Source organism: Nelumbo nucifera, chromosome 5 (genome assembly GCF_055504915.1).
Source record: "Nelumbo nucifera cultivar China Antique chromosome 5, China Antique-T2T, whole genome shotgun sequence".
Taxonomy (NCBI): domain Eukaryota; kingdom Viridiplantae; phylum Streptophyta; class Magnoliopsida; order Proteales; family Nelumbonaceae; genus Nelumbo; species Nelumbo nucifera.
In genome coordinates this window covers 54757988-54782874 of record NC_142653.1, presented here as the reverse complement: position 1 = coordinate 54782874, position 24887 = coordinate 54757988, and the positions used below count along the sequence as shown (strand labels likewise).

At 39.9% G+C, this 24887-nt stretch overlaps 1 protein-coding gene across 1 annotated transcript; it reads right to left on the bottom strand.

The window, feature by feature from the left end:
- Positions 1 to 15599: 15599 nt before the first annotated feature.
- Positions 15600 to 16175, bottom strand: LOC148791625 (uncharacterized). Its single transcript, XM_088888266.1, has one exon. It carries the CDS (start codon positions 16173 to 16175, stop codon positions 15600 to 15602), a length of 576 nt encoding a protein of 191 aa, XP_088744392.1.
- Between the last annotated feature and the right edge of the window lie 8712 nt (positions 16176 to 24887).

Below are 24887 nucleotides of genomic sequence, written 5' to 3'. Positions count from 1 at the left end.
TAAAAATTTTGTAAAAACTCTTTTATACAAATTATTATTTTTTAGCCTTCCTCAAGTATAATATCATGTGGCATTTTTGCAAAGTTGAGAATTGCTAAATTGGAGAGTTGTGAGAGTATGAGACTGTATGAGAAAGATGGAGAGTATGAAAATTGCTAAATTAGTGTTATGAAAATGGTGGGGGATATGGCTATTTATAAAAATTGAAAATAATTCAATTTCCCAAAATATAAAAAAAAGCCTTTTTTTACTTGTTGGGAGAGGTATTTTTGGTCATTATAAAGTCATTTATCACTTTATCCAAATGCCCCCATACTAGCTATTATATAACTGTTAGAGGGGCATTGTTGTCATTTTCTCTCCCCTAAAGCCAAAATACATAAATACTCCTACAAAGATGTTTATAATTGTTAAGGGGTATTTCTGTAAACCCCCCCAAAAGCCAAAATTAGTTGTTGGAGGGGGGGAGGGCCCCCAATGACTAGTTTCTTTGGTAGGTCGTACCGACACATGGGCCATGGGCAGCATGACATGTATGGTTGTGCCATGCCTAGCATGACCTACATTCCATTGTGCCAAGCCACGAGCACCACAACACATTTTACACCTCTAGATGCATTCACCTCTGTTGAGTAAGTGTACATTGCATCTTTATTATGGGTTATTATGGTGACAAATAATAAAATAGTAGCCACTAGACACTCACATCCTATTTTAGAAAATTATTTACATCTATACTATTGTAAAATGGATACTTGCCTTGGTTTTGGTGCAAGCCATAAAAATTAAATTTTATTATATAATGTCAACTTATGTAATGTGATATATGATACAATACAATACTGACTGTGTTTATGCTTCCGCATTGGCACATGCACTTCAAGTGCAGCTTTAAACCACTAGGTTAGCTTATGTCTTATGATAATTAATGAAATAAAATAAATTTTATCTAAACGTGTAAATGTAATCCAAATAAACAATATATATTTATGTTTAACAACTTCAACTAAAGATGAAAAAAATAATAATCAAAATTATTATTTTGTAAACTAATGGAATAAATTTATAAATCTACATTTATGTCAAAAAGTGGTTTTAATGTCAAGAAATTTATTCAAATAAAAATGTTAATAGTAGAATAATTATCTAATACTTAAAGTTTATAAATTTAAACTCGATGTGTATCTTCAAATTTTATAAATTATTAATTAATATTTTAATTTTAATTAAATAGCAGTATTTTTATTATTTACAAAAATAAAAATGTTGTTTACCAAATATTTGAGAATATAATATAAATTGAATTTGTCAAATCGGCTAATCTACTTTCATAATAAAAAATCATTATTTTATTTCATAAATTTTATATAAATAAAAATATTATTAATGGAATAATTATTTTATTAATGAAATATTTTAAGTTAAAATTATAAAAATATTGTTTACCAAACATTTGAGAATTAATTTTAATTGACTTTTTTAATGTTAAAAATTAAAAATAGCAAAATAGGAAATAATTGATATAATAATTTAGATATAATAGTTGCATATGTTTTGTGCCTTGAACTTCAATGGAAAATAATATAATTATAACTTTGTACATGTATTAATTTGTAAGAAGAAATATAATATGTTCTACCACTCTTGATTGATACATTATCAATAAAGTTGTATGATTTCTATGTGCTATATCATTTGTAATACATTTGTTCACACATACCATTAGAATATGCAATTCCTATGTATTTATACATTAATTATGGTTATTTTGACCTTAACTATAATGGTATTAATATATTTGTGGAATTTATATGAATTCCTAGCGTATCCAATCATTTCCATTTTTTTTTCTCGTATCCATACGCTTCCAAAGCATATCCATATCTGTATCTGTGTCTGTATCCGAGTGGTCTGATACGATACCCAATATCGATACTTTAATCATTGGTGGTAACCAATCATCGAAATTCATGCATATGCATTATGGGACTACAAAAATGGGGTAGCCCATCCCCAAACCCATAACCCCTTAACTCTAGTGTCAATGGGATTTGACTCCGTTACAAACAACTAGAGGACCTACCAACTAAGCCACAATTAATTAGTTTTGACACCATAATATTTGAATATGTTAAAACTTTGCTTTTGTTTTGCAACTATCCAAGAATGTTTTATTAGCAACATTGCCATATCCATAGAGTTTAAAGTCAACAAAACAAGCTATACTATCTTAAGATTATATTAATGATAATGTGTTCAATTAAGAAACCAATTTTTAAACACATAGTTGTTGTTCAATTGTGCTCAGTGCTTTAAAAATCTGGCATGGAAGTGTGAAGTTGCACATTTTAACTATTTTGGTTGAAATTGTTTAATCAAAATGCTATAACAAAGATTGAAATGTATTAAATGAGAGAAATGAACAAATAAAAGGAAAAAAAGGGAGATATTGACAGAGGAGGAATTAAAAAAGAGTAATGTCCTATCATTGTTTGTTGGCAAGTATCTTAAGACCTAGCAATTTGGAGGTTTAAAGACTCTAACCCCCTTTTAGTAGTGGGTTGAATGGTTTCACAATTTGAGTTCACAATGAATTAAAAAAAAGGCTTAAATTATTTAAATATATCCTCTAGTTTTACTAAACTACTTCACTATACATTGTCTCCAAAGTTAATTAAATATACATTATTAGTAGACCCACTTGACACAAATAGGCCCTTTGGTAGTAAAACATTTATAGCCTTTTATATGTGATAGTTTTATCCCTCCATGGACTCCTCCTTTTTGAAATTGTGAAACACAAACCTAACTCACAATTAATTGCCCCTCCTTTACTCTCTTTCAACTCCTTTCTTCTTCTTCTTCTTCTTCTTCTTCTTTTTCTTCTTCAATCATGAGATCGAGAATGATTGGGAAGAAGGCTGAGACTCCACTTAGTAGGAGTAGTTTCTTATAAGAGAGAGTCTGAAGCTATTGGTTGTGCTTGTGTAGTGTTCCTTTGCTTTGGCCTTTTTTTGCCCATCTTAGAACTGGGATTTTGAGGATAGGGGTGCAAGTTGGGCAAGCTGGTTTGGATTTATGGTCAACCCAAGTCCATACCTAAGATTAGGGCCTAAGGCCTGATCCTAAACCAAGCTCGAGGCCAACCTTGATCTTCTCAACTCAAGCCCAACCCACACTATAATTTGATTCACTTAGGTTGGGCTTGACCTAGGCTAGGCTAAGGTTGGTTAATGAACCCACTCTAAAATTTCATGTACATGTGTGCATATATGTATGTATGTATGAATGTGTATAGTTGAGTTGGGCTGAAGTTGGATTTGAGTAGAGAAAACATCGGGTAGACTCGGGTTGGGTTTGGGCTACCTAAGGGATAGACCAAGGCCTAGCTTAAAAAATAAAAAAAGCTTGAAGTCTTGGGTTTGGTCCCAACTCAAGAATTGAAAATCCAAGCCCAACTTGTATACAATTTTGGGCTAGGTTGGGCCAGCCCAAGTTGCAGCCCTATTTCAGACTTGCTTTTCGGTGAAGAAAACATAGAAAGAAACTCTTGACTTCTAAGTTCATATGTATCATAACCACTCAATAGGCATCATAAAAGTAGTAACCAATTAGGTGGGTTTTCATCAAAATTCATGAGGGGTTTTGATTGGTCAAATCCTTTTCGGTATCATGTCTTTCCAACATCATAGATTTTTAGCACATTGTATTATTGTATTTAAAATCAAAGACTTCAAGGTCTGACTCAAGGTCTAGATCCGAGCTATAACCCTGTTTATATGTGCTAAGCTTGGCCTTGCCCATGATCTCCTCTAATAAATGATAGGTCATGTAGTTAAGTATCATCTTTGTTAATGTATTGCATATTTAGAATTGGAGCAAACCACCAAAATGGTAGGTCCAAGCATTTTTTTACTTCCCTTTCTAATTCCTTCAAACTGGTGAATAAGAATTAAGGATGCATCCACCTATACTAGTTTAACAAGCACGAATGGCCTCAAGAATATTTCTGGAATTTTCTAAGGACAAAATTTACCCTTCTATGTTTAAATTTATTGATAAAAAATAAGGGCAAATAAAGTAATCGGTTATTCATATTAAATGAGTTGAAAGGAGGTAATTTAAAGATATTCAATGCATTCAATTCTCTCATTAAATCCAACACTTAAGATATTAACTTGCATTCATGTTCATTGAATCATATATTTAAGTCATTTTTGTTTATTCTCATCATTAAGTTCTATTAATTAAATACATACTTAAATAAATTAATAATTCCAATAACATAAAAGCTTATACTTTTTTAAAATCTGCCTAGCAAAAATAGTGTTTTCATCTAAGTGGTGGTAAGAAATTAAATCATTTTGGGTCAAATGGGTTAATCCACATTTCCATGATTAAATAATAAAATAAAAAAATAGATAAAATGAAAGAAATAGAAATTAAAAAAATTGGGAACATTTTTAACATACATATTAAACAATAATAAGTATGATAAATAAGAAATGTTTTTATTAGTGATGGAAATGGAATGTAAAATTTAAAACCAATTGGAAATAAAATATTTTCCTATTCTCTCTAATTAATCCTATATTTAAGATATATTTTTCTCATCATTAAATTCTTATAATTAAATCCACAATATTAATTTTAATAGTATAAAAATAAATATTTTGAAAACAAAACCATTTTCTTCCCTCTCGGTGGTGGGTAAGCAATTTGACCATTTGGGGTCAAATAGATTAATAAATAATGCCACAATTAAATAATAAAAAATTAAAATAAATAACTATGAAATGTAAGAAGTATTTTTATTAATGATGAAAATGGAATGCCAAATTCAAAATCTACCTAGAAATGAAATGATGTCATAGTCAAATAAAAAGATTTTTAATGATAGAAAATATAAAGAATCACAAAAATAAAAAAAGATAGAGAAAATTTTGGGCACATATCTAATGTCATATATTTATAAAAAAATAAATTATTGGGTACATCTGTAATATTGTGTATTTCATTATATTGAACAAAAATAAGTTTTATACATAAGAAATAATTTTATCAATGATGGAAATGTAATACAAAATTTAATGTCAACCTATAAATCAAACAATTTTTATTTTTAGATGGTGGGTTAGTGATTTGAGTCAAATGAAACCATAGACAAACAAAAATTAAGTGTAATAAGTAAAAAATATTTTATATAATGTAAATGAAATATATAATTTAAAGGGAAAATTATAGTCAAAGTTAGTTGTACATTTAAAATTAGGTTGTAGGTTGGTTTACAAACCAACAAAACTCTAACAACAGACTCTACATTTCAAATTATAAAAACCCCTGCCATGTCATCAGAGACTTATGTGGTTGTTGCCAACATGAGACTCTTAGTCCATGTTGGACACAACAAAAAACCTATACCAAAAATAGGTTTTCAGTTTCTCTCCCACTCCCTCTGTCTCTTAGTCTCCCTCTCTTCTCTCTCATTGTCACAGTCATCTCTCGATCTCTCGCTTCCTTTGTCTCTCCCATTCTCTCAGCTTTGGTCTGTAGCCAAATCAAAACCTCTCTCTCCCTCCCCTCCTCTTTCTCTACGGTTCTCCCTCAATCTTTCTCATTCTTCTCCCTTACTCTCCCTCTCAGTCAATATGTCCTTCTCCCTCAATCTCTATCGTTCTCCAGTTGGTGTAACTTTCATAGCCAAGAGCTTCTTGTGAATTTTTATTAAATTAGTATTATAAGTTTTAAAGCATACCATGTTGGTTTCATGTTCTTTCATATGATCTAATTAATACCATATAAGTGTATAAGAAAATAAAAAAACGAGAGAGGGAACGGAAGAGAAACTAAGGGAGAATGAGAGATCGATCGAAAAAGAGAATGAGCGAGATTAAGGGAGAACGATAGGTGGAGATAGAATGAGATAAATTGATATAGAGAACGTAAATATAGAAACTAACAACCATTTTTGTTTATTTTCAAATCACATAGTCGTTGAGCAAATAAAGATGGTTGTGGGTGAGAGAGTGTGAGGGAGATTGAGAAACTAAAAACCCTTTTTTTAATTTTCCAATCACCTAACATTAAAGGGCAATTTCAGTATAAGCTTTTTGTTGTGTCTAACATGGATTAAGAGTCCCATGTTGGCAACAACCACATAAGCCTTCGATGAAATGGGGAGGGTTTTTATCATTTAAAATGTAGAGCCGGTTGTAAGAGTATTGTTGATTTATGGACCAACTTGTAGCCTAATTTTAAATGTAAAGCTGGCTCCGATTATGATTTTCCTAATTTAAAACTAATCCAAAAGCAAAGTTGTATTCTTATTTAGATGGTACATCAATGATCCAACCTTTCAAAGAAACTCAGGATGTCATAATTGAATAATAAATATTTTTTATTTTTAATCATATTATTACTTTTGTTAATTTTCAATTTCCATCTTAAATATGATATATCTAAAATTCAAGTAATTAATATGAAAAAAAATTCTCACATGCAACGCATATGCTTAATTACTAGTATTGAGTAAGTGTACAAAGCATCTATACCAATATTAAAGTGTAGAAATTTTGCTTGACTAAAATATCCTAATTTTTTATTTTGGTCCCTCTCTAATTGTAAGTATAGAAATGTAATTTGAATAGTCAGTTTCTCCTCATACAAATCCCTTTGATTAAGTCTTATATTTAAGGTATTAACTCATTAACATTCATTGAATCCTACTCTTAACTAGAATACCCCTATTTTTGAATTTGGTCCCTCTCTAATTCTGACAACACAAAATCTAAATTGAACTACTACATTTATCTTCATTCAAATCCCTTTTATTAAGTTTATATAGGATATTAACTCCTATTAATTCATTGAATCCTATATTAACTAACCATATTGAAGAAAAAAAAACTATGACAAAGAATAATTGTTTTTATCGATGATATAAATTGATGGTGTGTGACCTGGTCGCTCCTAGCTAGTGGACAGCTCGAACGTCGGTTTGCTTAGCTGGCTAGTTGAATTGTAAGAAAGCACGATCAAAGAACACGGGGTGACTTACCTAGTGTTGGCACTACGATGTTTAAATTAGCGAATGGAGATTTCAAGCAGGAAAATTAGTTAGATAGAAGGCTAGTGAGCAAATAATTGGGTGTACCTTGTAGCGTTGGGGTTGGAGCCCTTATATAGGTGAGCTGCCATATGTCTTACGAGACTCCTTTGAGATCCTCGGGCCACGTTACCAAGAGTTCGTTCCGCGCCCAGAGGTGGACTTTGTATAAGTTGATAAGGCTTATCAAGTCTGTATGATCTGGGTGGGATAAGGATAAGGCTTGTGGTCGTGTGGCGTAATCCCAGGAGGGTCGGAGATGGCTAGCTAGCTTCTAGAATTTGGCTACGTGTCACCTAGGGGTGCAACGTTTTCGAGTTAGGGTTGGGATTTTGTCAAAATTTCAATATGCCCAACCTGAAGTCTGAGTCCGAAATAGTGTAAACTATTAACTTGGGCCAGCTAGACTTGCATCCCTAGTGTCATTTCGATAGGTTGGGCCATCACTAGCTGCTCGAACCTCGGTCTTGGCCGAGGTGCCCGAGGTACTTGAGCTGACCTGACATGTTGAGGTGGCAAGGAACGATGAGTTGTTGTCAAGTCATCAGGTCGATCCACATGTCTGCATGCTAATAGGTCGGGCCAAATCACCCCTCATCATTTGCCCGCACTCCTGTGCTAGAGGTGTCCAACTTGGGACGGGAGTTCATGATGAGTCTGAATGGATTTGGCCCAATCTCTGGTTTGGCCGAGGTTTGGTCTATGGGTCAAACTTGACCGATCCAACTGGCTCGACCTTAGAACTAGAGCGTGTCTCGGGGATGTGCAGACATCACGCTAACTATAAGGTCCGCGGACATCAAACACACACTCAACCAAATTTGACCTCAAAAGTCGAATAGTTGTCCTCTTGGGAGCCATTGGATCAAGTCGATTTGAACCGTCCATAATCAGTCATACTAGTTATAAATACGGGACTTGGGGTTCCATTTCCTTTGTCCTATTTTGAGCTCTTGCGTTTGGAGGTCACGCGTTAGCTTCGGTGTCTCCAGGTCGGTCTTCTGTCTTCGGTCTTCGAGGTTGGTCTTCGATTTTCTTCCTTTAGGTAATCCATCTTTCTTTGTTCTAGTTCGTTCTTTTTCTTTGTTCTAATGTTGCATAGTAGTAGTTTGTTTAGCGAGGAGGTAGAGTTTTATCAGGGCGAGGGGGTACCTCAATTCATGATCTGGAGTTGGGTCCAGCCGAGGTGCCCACCTCGGCTCAGGACCAGAAAGACTATCATAAGAAGGCTTCGTCTTCCCATCGTGTGACCCGCCTAGGGAACCAGGCCGCTTTGGTCCTTCCACGATGTCCGCTGAGCAGATCCGTGTTCTAGCTGCTTGGTACAAATTCCCTTACCACTATTTCGCTGGGACCATGACGACGAGGAGATAACTGTCCTCATGGAGCACCTGAGGACCGGAATTCACTTTCCACTTCACCCTTTTATTGTTGAGGCTCTAAAATTCTTTGACGTCGCCATTGATCAACTTCACCCAAACTCGGTTCGTACCCTGATTAGTACCATTTCCCTTTTCCATGACTTTGGTATCCCCTTAGATATACACACCTTTAGCTCGGTAGCCCAAATAAAACAAAATCCGACTAGTCCCACGGTCAAGGACAAGTTTAGCTACTATATGTCCTTCTGACCTGGATACAAGCTTCTTCATGAGTTACCCTCGAAGGTCCCAGCTTGGAAGAGGAGATACTTTACTCTTGCTGTTGACGGGGGTGGCCTTTCCCAATACACTGGTGGAAAGGCGTTAAGGACCCTAGGGATCGGATGGATAGAAAAATGCGGAAAAAAGATGCGTGACCTAGCAGAGTTCAGCCTAAAATTAGAGGATTACTTGGTCGAGAAGAAGCTCATTAAGGCTGGGTTGAGTCCGGGTAGGTTGTTACTTCGGGTGTGGGCGCCTATTTCCCTATTACTTCATCTTTATGTTGCCTTGACTGACTTTCTGCTCGTCTTCTACAGGCATCAGGGCTGATGTTTCCATGAAGGGACTCTTCTCCGATATGAAAAAAAGGAAGAGAATAGCATCCCGAGGTGATTTTACCAGCGAACCGACAGTTAAGCCCGCCACCCTTGCTAAGACCGAGGAGGCCCCAATTATCAACTTGGTCGAGGAGGACCAAGAAAGGAGGTCACCACCCCGTCAGCCCGAGGTGGTCTGGTCTTCCGAGCCTCGATCCAACCATCCTAGGGCCGGCTCTTCAGGTGGGGCCTCGAGGAGAGCTGAAGCATCATGGACTTCCGGACCAGCCTCAAAAAGAGCAAGGAGGATATTTTCCCTAAGGAGGCCTCCCATCTTGCCGAGCAGCGAACTCATGAATTGGGTGTGAAGGCGCTACACTATCTCATGGTGGAATGTCCCGATCTCATTACTTGGATGTTATCTCTAGTACTTAGTGAATTTTATGCCTTTTGAAGACCAACTCCATAGTTCACGCACTCCTGAAGCAGTCCGAGCAATAGGTCACGACAGTGGCAGAATACCAAGTTAGAGTGGAGAAGGTCATGCGCGCCATCAACAAGTTAGAGGGCGAGGTGATAGCGAAGGGCGAGCAATCCGAAAGGTAGGCGCTTGAGATAGACCAACTGCGGAAAGAGGTCGAGTAGTTGAAGAAAGAAGCTAAGGAGGAGAAGACTGCCTTTAATGAGCACGAGGCTATCCTCCTTAAGGGGATCAAAGATGTCGAGGTGTTGGCTGTTAAGAAATACAATTCCTCACCAGAATTTCGCGAAGAGAGGCAGACCCTAGGCACCATAGAGTTTTGCAAGGGCTTCAAGTTTTGCCAGTGGATGTCAAGGTAGGCGTTTCTTGAGCTCTACCTGTGATTGGCCATGCTGGATAAGGCAGATGAGGACCATAACTCCGAGGAGGAGGATGGCGATCTTGACCAGGGAGTTGTGGGGAAAGACAACCCGATTGCTGCTGCCAAGGAGCCCATGGAGACCGATGAAGCCAAGGATAACGCCACTACTGCGGATGAAGATGGGGGCGAGGAGCCTCAGGATGCTTAATCTTTCTTATTTGCCTCTTTTTTTGGACCCCCACTGTACCAAACATTATTCACCGAGCCTCCGAACTCGGTCTAGTAGGCTTTTCATTTTTGTACAACTTTGATGTACAACCTTTTTGAAGTAATGGAAATACAACTTCTTTGACCACCTCGCGTAGAATTGTACTTTCTTCTTTACAAAATTTTTCTAAGTGTAGGTTCTCCCAAGGTGCCTAACTTCTAGAATGGCTAGGCGCGTTATGAGGTAACCCTGAGTGAATGTGAGTTGAGGCGACTAGGCACGGTAAGGGATATAACTTGAATTTCCTATGCGCCAACAAGGCATAAATAAAGATGTACTCGAACTGCCCATATGCTTAAAGCGACTTGGTCTTATTGCTCCTACCTAGGTAGCAGCTCGGATGTCAGTCTGCTTAATTGGCTAGTCAAACTACAAGAGAACATGACCAGAGGACGTGGGGTGGCTTACTCGGTGTGGTCACTCCGATGCTTAAGTTAGCGAAGAGTGTTGTGTGAGCTAAAGGGCTTTGTAAACAAGAGAGCTAGAGAGATAATATTGCGCGTACCTTCTAAGGTTGGAAGTAAAGCCCTTATATAGGCGAGCTGCTGTAGGTCTCACGAAACACCTCCAAGATTACCGGCCCACGTTACCAGGAGTTCCCTTCACACACGGAGATGGACTTCGTGTGAGCTGATAAGCCTTATTGAGTCCATCCGATCTGGGCGGGGTAAGGATAAGGCACGCAGGCATGCGGTTTGATCCCGATAAGGTTGGCGATAGCTAGCTAGCTTCTATAAGTGGGCTATGTGGCACCTTGGCAGGTCGGGCCATCACAAGCTTCTCGGACCTCGATCTTGGCCTTGGTGCTCGAGGTACCCAAGCTGCCCTGGCCTGTTGAGGTGGTAGGAAATGCTGAGTCGTCGTTTAGTCATTTGGTCGTTCCACGTGTCTCCATGCTAATAGGTTGGGCCAAATTACCCCTCATCAATTGCCCCCCACTCCTATGCTAGAGGTGATCAACTCAGTGTGGGAGTTTATGACGAGTCTAGGTGAATTTGGCTCGATCTTTGGCTTGGTTGACGTCCGGTCTATAGGTCAAACCTGACTGACCCAATTGGCTTGACCTTAGAATTAGATCGCATCTCAGAATGTGTGGATGTCATGTGGACTATAAAATCTATGGATGTCAAACACGCGCTCAACCGAATTAGACCTTGAAAGTTGAGTGACTATCCTCCTGGGAACTGTTGGATCAAATCAATCTGGACCATCCTTAATCAGCCATACTGGCTACAAATAGGGCCCTTGGGAACCCATTTTTCATTGTCCTATTTGAGTTCTCTTATTTGGAGGTCGTGCGCTATCTTTGGTGTCGCCAGGTCGGTCTTCGGTTTTCTTCCCGTATGTAAGTCATCTTTCTTTGTTCAAGTTCGTTCTTTTGCTTTAAATCGTGTCTAGTAGTAAAGTGTTTAGTGAAGAGGAAATGGAGTTTGGTCAGGATGAGGAGGGTACCTTGGTTCAAGACTAGTGAGTCTCTCATAAAAGAGCCTCATCTTCCCGCCGCATAGCTTGTCCTAGAGAACCAGACCGCTTTGGTCCTTCCACAATGTCTGCCGAGGAGGTCAGTGCTCTGGTTTCTTGGTACAAGATCCCCGAACGGTATGGTTATTGCCTTCCTTTGTAGGGTTTTCCCTGGGACCACGATGAGGAAGAAATTGTTGTCTTCGCGGAGCACCTGAAGGCCGGGCTCTGCTTTCCACTTCACCCATTCATCCCTAAAGCTTTAAATTTTTTTGATGTCACCATCGACCAGCTTCACTCGAACTCAATTCGTACCTTGGTTGGTACATTCTCTCTTTTCTTTGACCCCGGTCTCCTTTTAGACATAAATACCTTTAGCTTGGTTTGTCAGATCAAATAGAATCCTTCTAGTGCTATAGTCAAGGGAAAATTTAGCTATTATATGTCCTACTGGCCTGGACACAAACTCCTCCATGAGTTCCCTTAGAAAGTCTTGGCTTGGAAAAGGAGATATTTTCTTCTTGCAAATGATGGGGGTGGCCTTTCCCAACACACTAGAGGAAAGGCATTACGGACACTAGGGACCGAATGAGTGAGAAAATACTGGCCAAGATGCACAACCTAGTGAGCTCGGCCTGAAATTAGAAGATTACTTGACTGAGGAGAAGCTAGTTAAGGCCAGGTTGAGTCCTCTGGGTAGGTCGCCACTTCGGGTGCGGTTACCATTTTTCATATGACTTCGCCTTTGTGTTGCCTTGACTGACTTTCTACTCGTCTTCTGTAGGCATTATGACTAATCTTTTAATGAAAGGGCTCTTCTCCGACATGAAGCAGAAGAAGAGGAAGAGGATGGCATCCCAAGGTGATTCTTCTTAGGAACCCGTAGTTGAGCTCGTCACCCCTACTAAGGCTGAGGAGGTCCCTATCATTAACTTGGTCGAGGAGGACCAAGAAAAAAGGTCGTCGTCCCACCAACCCGAGGTGGCCCGATCTTCTGAGATGCGGTCCAATCATCCCAGGGCCGACTCTTCAGGTTAAGGCCTTGAGGAGAACCGAAGCATTATGGACTTCTGGACTAAACTAAAAAAGAGCAAGGAGGCTACTTTTCCCGATGAGATCTCTTAACTTGCTGAGTAGCGGACTACCGAAGTGGGTGCAAAGATACCGACATACTGCGCTACCTCATGGTGGTAAGTCCCAATCTCATTACTGTGCTGCTGCTAAGGTGTTATCTCTGGCACTTAGTGAAATTTTTTCCTTTTTGTATGCCAATTCTATGACTCGCGCCCTCCTGAAGTAGTCTGAACAACAGATTGTGAGGGTGAAGGATGTTGAGGCGGCAACGACTGAATGTCAGGTTAGGGTGGAGAAGGCTGTTGGCATCATCAATCAGCTAAAAGGCGAGGTACTATCGAAACATATGTGCGTCGAGGAGCATTAGCTCGAGATTGAAAGGCTAAAGAAGGAAGCCAAGGAGCAGAAGACCACTTCCATTGAGCGCGAATCCATTCTCCTTAAGGGGATTGAAGATGCTGAGGCCCTTGCCGTCAAGAAATACATGGCTTCGGTGGAGTATCGCGAGGATAGACAGGAGCTCGATACTGTAGCTTTCCACAAGGTCTTTAAGCTCTATCACATGATGATGAGGCTGGTATTTCTCGAGCTCGACCTTGGATCTATCACCATTTCGGTTGTCACTTTGGCAATGCTAGATAAGGCCGAAGAAGAGCCAAACTTTGAGGAGGAGGAGGATGACATTCTTGACACGGGAGCTGCAGGGAAGAACGACTTGGATGCAGCTACCGAGGAAGCCATGGAAACTGAAGAAGCCAAGCATGACATCGTTTTTGCTGAGGAGGATAGGGGCAAGGATTCCTAGAATGTTTGACAACTTTTGCTTCTTTTCTTGGACCCCCCTATACAAATTTACTCACCGAGCCTCCTTGCTCAGTCTACAAAATCATTGAAGTAATGGAAATGTAGTTTTGTGTACACTTATTCTCTAAACATCCAACTTCACCAATTTTTTCTAAGTGTAGGTTTGCCTGAGGTGCCTAACTTCCAAAAGGGTTAGGCACGGTATGGGAGTAACCTGAGCTGACTGTGTGCCGAGGCGACTAGGCATAGTATGGGATATAATCCGATCAGTCTATACACCAACAAGGCATAATAAAGATGTACCCAAACTGTCATATGCTTAAAAGCGACTAGGTCTTATTTTATCGAGGTGTCGAGGTCATTACCAACTCAGCAAAGGGGCCCTTAGGCTTAGAGTGACTCGATGTCCACTCTTCAATACATTATTTAGCGATGTGCGGCTTGACTAGGTTGCCGAAGCGGGTGGTCCATACTTAGAACAATTCATTGATGTGGTTGACGCTTGACTCCCGAGCTCATAAATGGAACTTCCTTAAGTTATCAACGTTCCAAGCGCGGGGTACCTGCCTCCCTTCCAATGTCTCGAGCTCGTATGTGCCTTCACTGAACACCTGTCGTATTCTATAAGGACCTTCCTAGTTCGGTCCTAGCTTACCTACTCTGTGCTCAAGTACCATAACTTTTCAAAGTACAAGGTCACTGACTCGAAAGTGGCGTCGCTTAACTCGGGCATTCAAGTACCAAGCTACTTGTTGTTGGTAAACTGCAGTCTAGAAATAGGCCAGGTCACGCACTTCTTCGATCAGGTCGAGGTTGGTCTGTAGCTCATCGTCATTGGTCTCCTCGTCGTACGCTTCTTACTAGGGCTATTTACGGGGCGGGTTGAGTTGGTTTACAAGCATTTTTCCAACCGACCTGACCTGGTCGGTTTACCTAGAAATGAAACTGAAACTGACTTAGTACTAAGTAAAACCGACTTGGTCAGTTTGAGTCAGGTTGGTTCGGTTTACTGGCGTTTTTCCAACCGACCCGACCTGGTTGGTTTACCTAGAAATGAAACCGAAACTGACCCAGTACGAAGTAAAACCAACCTGGTTGGTTTGACTCGGTTTTGTGAATGATTCTCTCGGTGTGAATGGTAGAGGGTTCAAGTCTAAGAAGCGAAGGTTGGATGCCTGGAAATTAAAAATGATTTGATGGGTTAAAGCTAAAATTTTATATATTAGAAATTTTATATATAATATGTATATTTCCAGAATAAAGCTGAAATATATATATATATATATATATATATATATATATATATATATATATAATATCTGATATATATTATATATAATATATATCTAAGTCGGTTCGGGTCAATTCGATTTTAGTTTTCATGAATCGAACCATCAGTTTATGCTTTTTTGTAACCCAAAACCGACTGGTGCTGAAAAAAAATTGGCCAATTCAGGTTGGATCGGATCGGGTTGGTCAGTTTGGTTCTTGTTATGAACAACCCTACTTCTTACCGCAAGGTTAGTACTTCGATCTCAGCAGGGATGATGGCCTCCGTATACATCAAATTGAATGGGGTCTCTCCAATTGTAGTCTTGATGGTAGTTTGGTGGGCCCATAGGACATTGGACAACTCGTCTACCCACAAACCCTTAGCTCAAGAAAGCTGAGCTTTGAGTTTGTGGAGGATCGCCTTGTTCGTTACCTCGGCATGACCATTTGCTTGTGGATGTGCCATTGAAGTGAAATTCTGTTGGATCCCCATCTCCATACACCATTTCTAGAACTTTATGTCCTCGAATTGCTTCTCGTTGTTAGACATCAACACTTTTGGGAGTCCAAATATGCTTACTATACTCTTCTAGAAGAAGTTTTGTAAATTCTGGGCTGTGATGATCACCAATGGCTCAGCTTCTACCCACTTCGTGAAATAGTCAAAGGCTGAGACTAGGAATCTTCTTGGCCCAGTTGCCAGTGGGAACAGACCGATGGTGTCTATTCCCCCGGGTGAAGGGCCATGGGCTGGTCTGATACTTCAGGTTGGCAGTGAGTTGGTGAAGTCTGTTGGCGTGCCTCTGGCAGTTATCACATTTCTAAATGAGCTGGAGTGCATCCGCCTTCATCGTAGGCTAGTAAAATACTTGCCTTAGCGCTTTTTGGGCGAGCACCTACCCCCAGGGGTCCTCCACAAAGACCTTTATGGATCTCGTATAGAACTTGGCTTACCTCTGATGGTTGCAAGCACCGCATGTAGGGGAGCGTAAAGGATCTCCTATACAACCGCTCACCAATAAGGACATAGCAAGTTGACTGATGCTCTACCCTCTGGGCTTCATTACGATCTACTGGTAAGGTCCTATTGAGTAGATAATCAACTTGTAGATTAATCCAGCTCGGTTCTGCTATCAACATGGGAGTGACCTCTTCTGCCGCTCTTATATTGCTAGGCCATGGCGGGTCTTCAATGTACACCATCCTCATTGGGATGTCGCTTGTGCTATCTAGTTTCGAAAGCACATTGGCCTTTGCAATTTTTGTTCTTGGTACTTTCTGGATGAACCAAGAGTTGAAGCCAAGCAGGAGCTCCCTCACTTTGGCAAGATAATCCACCATGGCGGGTTCTCGAGCCTCGTACTCACCATTCACCTGGTTTACAATCATCTAAGAATCACTGTAGACCACGACGTGCTTCGCGCTGACCTCCTTTGCCAACGTCAGCCCAGCTATTAGTGTTTGATACTCCGCTTGATTGTTCGATGCTTTGAATGCGAACTCGGAGAGCGTACTCTAGCTTCACCTCGCTTGGTCCGTAGAGTATGAGTCCGGCTTTGCTTCATCGCCGATTAGACGAGTTGTCAACGTGGAGGATCCAGGGCTCCTCATCCCAGGCTGGGGTCTCCCTGGTCAGAACGGGTGTCGCATTGGTTGATGACTCCAATGTGCTTGTTGGCTCAGTCATCTCAAGGGATAGCATGCTAAACGTACATTCGGCGACGAAGTCAGCCATGACCTATGCCTTAATCGCTGGATGTAGCTCAAATCGGATGTCATACTTGCTCAACTCGATGACCCACTTTGTCCACCGCCATAAGACCTCAGGTTTTTGAAGAACGTGCTTCAAGGTCTATCAGTTAGGATGACAATGGTGTGGGCTTGTAAGTAGGGACGTAGCTTTTGAGCTACTGTGACTAGTGCAAAGGCCAGCTTCTCGATGTCGGGGTACCTGGTCTCAGTTGCTTGCAAAACCTTACTGATGTATAGGGGTGTTCACGAGTTGGGTTGGGTCAATTTGAGTCATTTTCTTCAACCGACATGACCTAGTCAATTTACTTATTAACTAAACTGAAACCGATTGACATTGAAGCAAAATCGACCCAAACAATGAAGGTCGGTTTAGGTCAGTTTATCGGTTTTGTCATCTTATATATATATTTTAAACTAAAATATCTATTTATATTTAAGTTTATTTCTTTTTAGTTTTTATGCAAAATCAAAATATATATTTAAATCTATTAGTTTTTTATGCAAAACTAATATTTTTGTCAATATATATTTAAATTTATACAATACTAAATTAAATATTGTACCATTGTATTATATTTGTATTGGTTTTACGTTTTTAGTTGTTATCATAAATAACCCTTTTTTTTCAAAGTTAAACAAACATAAATAAAATATATCAACCTTTAACATATAGGGTAGGGACTAATTAATAATTACTTAAACTGTTAAACATATAGGATCGGTTTGGTTCGGTACATGAAAACCGAAACCAAACCGAGTTGTTTGTTTATTTTTCATACAAACCAATACTAACTAGTGGTTTAAGAAAACCAACCAACTCAGGTTAAGTCGGGCCGGTTTAGTCGGTTTAACATTTAATGTGAACACCCCTACTGATGTAGTAGACATGTCTTTAGACCTGGCCTACTTCCCTTTTTAGTACCGAGCTTACTACTTTATCACTTATAGAGAGGTAGAGTTTTAGCTCATCTCTGAGTTCAGGTCGGGTGAATACCGGTGGTGAGCTTAGGTATTTCTTGAGCTCATTGAATACGAGCAGGCACTTTCGGACCACTCAAAGTTCTCATTCTTTTTTATGGCCTTGAAAAAAGGTAAACACTAACTAACCAACTTAGACATAAATCGGTTAAGAGCGGTAATTCGTTTAGTTAACCGTTGTATTTCTTTTATTGACCTAGGTGGTCTCATATCCAGCATTGCCTAGATTTTGTTCAGGTTGGTTTCGATGCCATGTCGATTTACTATGTAACCGAGGAATTTGCCCAACGTAACCCTAAAGACTTTATAATAGTACAACCTAACTCAGTTAGAAAAGTAGTATTTTCTTGGTCGGCTAAGTCCATTTGGATCTGATTGTAGCCGGAGTTGGCATCCATGAAGCTTAGTAACTTGTGCCTCGAGGCCGCGTCTACTAGGCGGGCAGGCGGTCTATTATGGGAAGGGGGGAGCTGTCATTTGGACAGGCTTTGTTGAGGTCGGTGTAATCGAAGCACATGCGCCACTTGCCGTTGGCTTTTTTCACAAGTGTAGGATTGTCTACCCAGCTCCGGTACTAGACCTCTATAATGAAGTCTGCTGCGAGGAGCTTCTTGACCTCCTCATCTACTATCCTCCACCTCTCTGGGACGGTTTCTTTACTTTTGCCTGACTGGCCTGACTAATTGGTCCACATTAAGTTTGTGAGTAATCACACTTGGGTTTATGTCGGGCTTTTCTATCGTGAGCATGCAAAAACATCTAAAATTTTAAGTAAAAAACTTACTAAAGTAGATTGAAGTGGCTCATTCAGGTGAACGCCGACCTGGATAGTCTTCGTGGGCTCAGTGTCTGAGACCGGTACTTGAACTGTATCCTCCATCGGTGCAGCTGGCTGATCATGACCCTGCTTCTTGCTCCAACTCGATGTCGTCTGCCATCTTCACTTTTCCCTTCAACGCCGCGACATAACACTTCCAAGACTCCAGCTGGCTGATCATGACCCTGCTTCTTGCTCGACTTTGGTGCATACTTTATGCACTGTCTCGGCAGACCAGTTGTTTCTGTTGTCATACTTTATGCACTATCTAAGGTAATTGCGACGGATTAGCTCCTCGATCTAGTCCTTCATGTTTTGACAGCTCTCTGTATCATGATTGATGTCACGGTGGATGTGACAATATTGGTTTGGGTTGCGGTTGGCAGGGTCTCCTCTCATTCAGGGCGACTCATTGACGTAGTTCGCCTCTTTTGTCTGCATTAGGATCTCGTCTCGCTTGGCATTTAGGGCCATGTAACTACGGTTTTGGACTGGGGGGTTCAAGATTGTTGACTTGACCTAGAACCCCGATGCGGTGATCGGCCCTTTTTGGGTGACCTACTTCTCTTCGACGATTTACTTTTTCGCCATTGGTGCTCTTTGCTGCTTCCTTCTTCTTCCATTCTCTTCCTCTTTCCATCCAACTGCAGCTCTAACCGGGATCCGAAAGCCTCCTCCACCTTTGTGAACTTGTCAGCTTCTATTAGGAATGCCTCCATGGTAGTTGATGGGTTCAACTCGAGTTGCCAATGAAGATCGGGGTGGCGGACTCCCTTCACCGCCGCGATGAGCTGCATAGCCGGGTCGAGGTTTGGTACTTGGAGCCTTGCAAGGTTGAACCTTTTGATGTAGTCCTTGAGGGACTCGTTTTCTTTCTAGATCACGTTCAGTAGACTGGTGGCCGACTTCAGACACCTCTTGCTCATAGAAAAATGCGTGGTGAAGAGCTCCACGAATCGACTCTAATTCTTTATTGAACTGGGGGGTAGTCCCCAGTACCATAATCTTGTCGTACCTCTGAAGGTTGTAGATAAGGTCATACAGATGCAAGCATCATCTGCTCCATGGAGCAGCATCAAAGATTGGAAACTGTTGCTATGGTCATTTTGGTCAGTCATCCCATCATATGTTTCCAGGTTGGGCACTTTGAAGTGTTTTGGTCGTGGAGCTGCAAGGATCTCAAGGGCTTATGGGGAAGGCCGACTCAGTGACAACGAGTTCGACTACACAACAACCGAGCTGACTTCCTCTTTCTTCTCCTTCTCGGCCTCCACTATTGGGATGGCACTGCTCTTTCTGACGGTGTGACGTGTGCGTCAACGGCGTTGCTTCTTGGACACTTCATTACTACTATTGTCCTCTGTGTTCATTGGGGTCACGACCCTAGTATTTTCCTGTACAGGGACCGGGTTCCAGTTGTCGAGGTGGTAGGAGGGATCCCGAGCTATGTCCCTGCTCCTGACACCGGGATGTTGGCCACTAGGCTGCTGGTCATATTGTTGTTGGTGATGCTGGTCGTTCTGACGACTATGCTGGTGCTGGTTGTATTGCTGGCTATGTAAGCTGATAAGGCTTATCAAGTCTGTCCAATCTGGACGGGATAAGGATAAGGCTTGTGGTCGTGTGGTGTGATCCTGGGTGCGTTGGATACGGCTTGCTAGCTTCTAGAAGTTGGCTATGTGTCACCTAAGCAGGTCGGGCCATCATCAGTTGCTCGGACCTCGGTCTTGGTCGAGGTGCCCGAGGTATTCGAGCTGACTTGGCCTGCTGAGGTGGTAGGGAACGCTGAGTCGTCATCCAATCATCAGGTCGATCCACGTGTTCGCATGCTAATAGGTTGGGCCAAATCACCCCTCATCATAAATAAAATACAAATTTAAAACAAACCAAAAGATTGAGTTATTTTCCTATTTGGTGGCAAGTCAACAATTCAACCTTTTGGGTCAAAATGTATCAACCTTTAATGCATAATTAAATAATAATAAAAATTAAAAAAAATGTTAACATACAAAAGTATACAAAATACAAAAAAAAAAGATTATAAAAACATTTAAGCACATCTTTAATATTGCATATTCATCATATTAAACAAAAATAAGTCTAACAAATAAGAATAACTTTTATTAATATAGAAATATAAAAAAAAATTATAGAAAATTTTGGTAACATTATTTACTATCATCACCATCATGAAATTGCCATGTGCACACTTACTAGTTATTATAATGGGTTATTATAGTGACAGATAATAAAGTGTGTAGACACCCCAATTTTCCTGTAGCACTTTGAGCTCCAAGCATTATTCAACTAATCTCTCAATCAACATGGGGGGATTATTAGAATTTTACAAAAGTTGGGACCTCTATGATTTAACACCATAGGTATGTAAAGCCCAAAATTCCAAATATGAAAATATGAAGATCACCCAAAATCGACATCGTTTATCCCTTCATCTTAAGACTCAAAAACAAAATTGATTATCATCATTTTGGTCCTATACTCATCTCACATCAAATTAGAAATTGAACACCATAGTTATGTAAAGCCCAAAATTCCAAATCCAACGACACAAAGATCACCCAAATCTAACATCGGTTACCCCTTCTTAAGACCCAAAGTCAAAACCAATCCCGACCGTCTGATTGAAGTTATTTTGTTCTTGAAACACATCTCACATTAAGTCTGAAATCAAACACTATAGGCACATGAAGCCCAAATTTCCAAATATGACGACACCAAGATCTCCCAAATCTAACCATGTTTACCCCTTTAGCTTAAGACTGGAAATTGGAATCGAATCCAATCATCCGATCAGGATCATTTTGATCTTGAATGTTATCTCAAGTCAAATTAGAAATTCAACACCATTGGCACGTAGAACCCAAAATTCAAAATCCGATGACTCCAAGATCACCTATATTGAACACCGTTTACCTCTTCATCTTTAGAGCTTGGGTTTTCAAATGTTTTTGGGGTTTGTCTTGGCTAGTTCTTGAATTTTCATCACCTTGTTTTCCTCATCTTGTTCTTTTTCTTTTTGTTTCCCACCCTTCTTTTTTTGTTTGCATTCCACCTCCTCATCTTCGTTTTTGCATTCTGACAAAAAAAAAAAAATGGCCAAAACCGTTTGAATGATTAACTGCCCGGTTCAGAGGTTCATTGACCAAAATCAACGGTTTTAGGGGTAAATCCAGTTTTTGTGGAAAATGGACCGGTTCTGGTTTTTCTGGTCTGATCTGATTTTGAAAACCATGCTATAGAGTTTTGGTGGGTTGAAATCTAGAAGTTTCTCATTCCAAATCTTTCATGTTATTTATCTTATCTAATTTTACCCTTTAATCTAGAATGTTCCTTATTCACTCATTTAATGCACATGTTTATTTACCTTTCTATAATATTCACAACTTACATGCATTTGCCCTTCTAGAACGTTCATTACCCAATAAGACATGTTGATTTTACATTGTGTTGAAATGTCTAGCAAACCTTTCATGAAATTATGTTAAATTAGATCGATTTGACTCGGTTCAGCCCAAGTCATCCGACTCAATGTATTTGTGCAATGCCACCATACTACATGGGTTACTTTGAATTATTGAACCAGAACCATATTCAAAATAATCTAAAGCCGGCTTACAACCCCCTCTTGCAACTCCCTAAACCAGTAGTAGATTAGATTGGAAAAATCATTTGTAAGGAAGAAAAATAACTAAATTAAAAGTACATGAAGAGAATATTAGCAAAGAACTTGAGCTCACAATTTTTGTTTTTAGGAGATCCCGTCTCCTCTATTGTGCATTAACTGTTGATGAATGTGACCACCTAGTTGGATGGGATTGATCATCGGTGAATGTAACCATTATTGGGTCGGATGGGATGGGATTAGTTATTGGTGGAAATTGTTCATCGGAATATGGTCGTAGTAGGAAGCTAGGGCTTAGAGGGTCGAACTCTATTCTGATGATAATCAAGAATAGAAATGAAAAGAAATGCAAATAGTAATCGACTGATCGGAAAGGGGAGAGGTTGGTCTTTTACATGGAAGCCTGCACCCATGTTCTTGGACATGCGACACTTTCGTGGTATGTTGGGACAACGTTGGTAGCCATCGTGTTGGTGCCAGATTTGAACCCATGAATGTATTGTTTTCAACTGGTTTGACACACCGGATCCGGATCTGCTACCCACAATGTTTCCCACATCTTTACCCACGAGAACACCACTTAGGCACTTAGGGGTGCAAGTTGGGCGGGTTAGGCCAGGTTTTAGCTCAATTTAAGCCCAACTCTAAGCATTAGGATTAAAGCTTAAGCCCGAGGTTAAGTCTGAATTATTTAGCTTAAACCCAACCTGTACTAAAATTTGATGCATTCTAATTGGGCTTAGGCGGGCTAGAATCAGGTTGGTTAATTTCCCCATACTAAAAATTGATATACATATGCATATATTTGTATGCATGCATTCATATATGTATACTTTATTAAAAAAATGTGCATATATGCAATTTTTTATTAAATTATTTATGCATTTAAATATATATTTATATATGCACTTCTACATGTATATAATTGAGCTGATGTCAGGTTGGGATAAGGTCGGGCTAGGCCCAAAAAATTTAAAAATCCAAATTTTTAGGCCTAGGCCTGGTTGATGACCAAAAATTTAAGCCCAGGCCGTTGGGAAGGTCCAGGCTCGGATTGGGCCCATCCAAGTTGCATCCCTAACACCGAGCTCGCGTTCTGTGCACCCATGGGTGCACTGAACTAGTGAACCCGCGAATCACTTTCGTCCACGCCGACCAGGAGAAGGAACACGTAACGTTAACAGTCAGAGTCCCGTTTGGACAAGTTGAGCGGTTCAACCAGACACTAACAGTTAAACTATTGTTCCAGCAGCGCCAGAGCCAGAGGTGGGATTCTATTGATAATATGCAGGCAAACTTCTGTCCAGACAAACTGAAGCAGAAAAGTAAGAGAGAGTGAGAGATGGTCCAAAGTTGGTAAAATGAAATCTAGATCCGCCGATTAGATTAAAGTTGCAGGAAAAAGAAGAAGGAAATGGAAAAAACAAAAGAAAAACCGAAAGCTTTGAGTAATTTCCGCCGAAGTCTTGCCTGTGCCATGAGCTTTTGCGTAAGGAATGAAGGTCATGTGTCGGAGAAGGCACTTCTCCGGCACCGAGTAAACAATCTAGGGCGTACATGTTAACAAGATAATGTATTTGGCGAAGATGCTGGTTTTGGTTTCGCATGATTTCATTTTCGTATTGATCAGTGACGGCGAGGACTCAGCTTCCAGGACGAGGTCAGAAACAAGAAAAGAAATAAAGGAATCTCCAATAGTTGGTTCTTCTTCTTCTTCAACGAGAGTTTAATTTGAGAATAAATCAATGTGTACAGAGAAGCCGGAAGTAAGATTGAATCGAATTCGGCAAGGACATTAAATTAAGATAAAAGTATGGAATTTGCCAATTATCTGATTGGATTTTTCTTTCATTAAATATGATAGAAAGCTTTAAATGTATTTATGACATTACTCTTCTAACATCTAGAATAAGAAAACAACATCAGCTTTAAGATAACGCACACGCAACGGAAAAAAAAAAATTTTCCTTTACTCTTATCGCAAATCGGTTATTTCTTTCTTGAGGGGCTAGAATGTAAGAATTGGTTAAATGAACATAAATAAAAAAACCATTCAAAAAATTTATTCCTTGCCGGAAAATTTCAGTTGTGTATCAGAAAATGTAGAAAAGCAAATATATATTGCAATTTATCGGCAATTGCGAAGTCTGTAATGCGAACAAAGAAAACAACAAATACTCTCGCTTCAAAGAAAATTGAGCCAGATGCACGAGTTTTCAGGCTCATTTGTAAGAAATGTACAGAACCCCCTCCTTCCCCCCACCCCCGAAAAAATACTGAAATTTTATTTCCGTGAAAGCTAAAGTAAGAAAACCAGGTGATTTCGGATTAAAATTTGAGAGCCAAAATGCGATTCTGATTTCAGATTAAAACAGTATATAGCATCAAAGAAAACTCTGGCAGGAAGAAAGAGAATTGAGGTTTCATAAGGTGGGAAAATAATTGAAAATCCAGATTAAGTTCAACGGTTAGATGATCTTCGATTGAATTGAGTTGGGATTTGCTGCAGTGGTCGAGAGTGGAGGTAGTGAGACACGAATCACTTTCGTCTACGTCGCCTGTGTGTGGGTAGGGTTCGGTCTCCCGAGTCCCGAGGAAATGCAAAATAAGGTTTTCTCATTCCTTTCGATTTTCATTTTGTCATTTTATGGCCGGTTGAACCGCCGAACCCGTCTTAACGGGACTTTGAATGTTAACGTTACGCGTTCCTGTCGACGTGAACGAAAGTGATATGCGGGTTTCACTCGTCCAACGCGAGCTCCCTAACATCAACGCTGTGGATTGAGAACATCTCGCAATGAATGACAAGGCTAGCCTCGGATACAATAAACCTCATAGTGGACGTGGACAACTCGTCCGGGTTGCGAGTTAATTCGACTCAACAGCGTACATCGGACAGTATAAAAGGTCC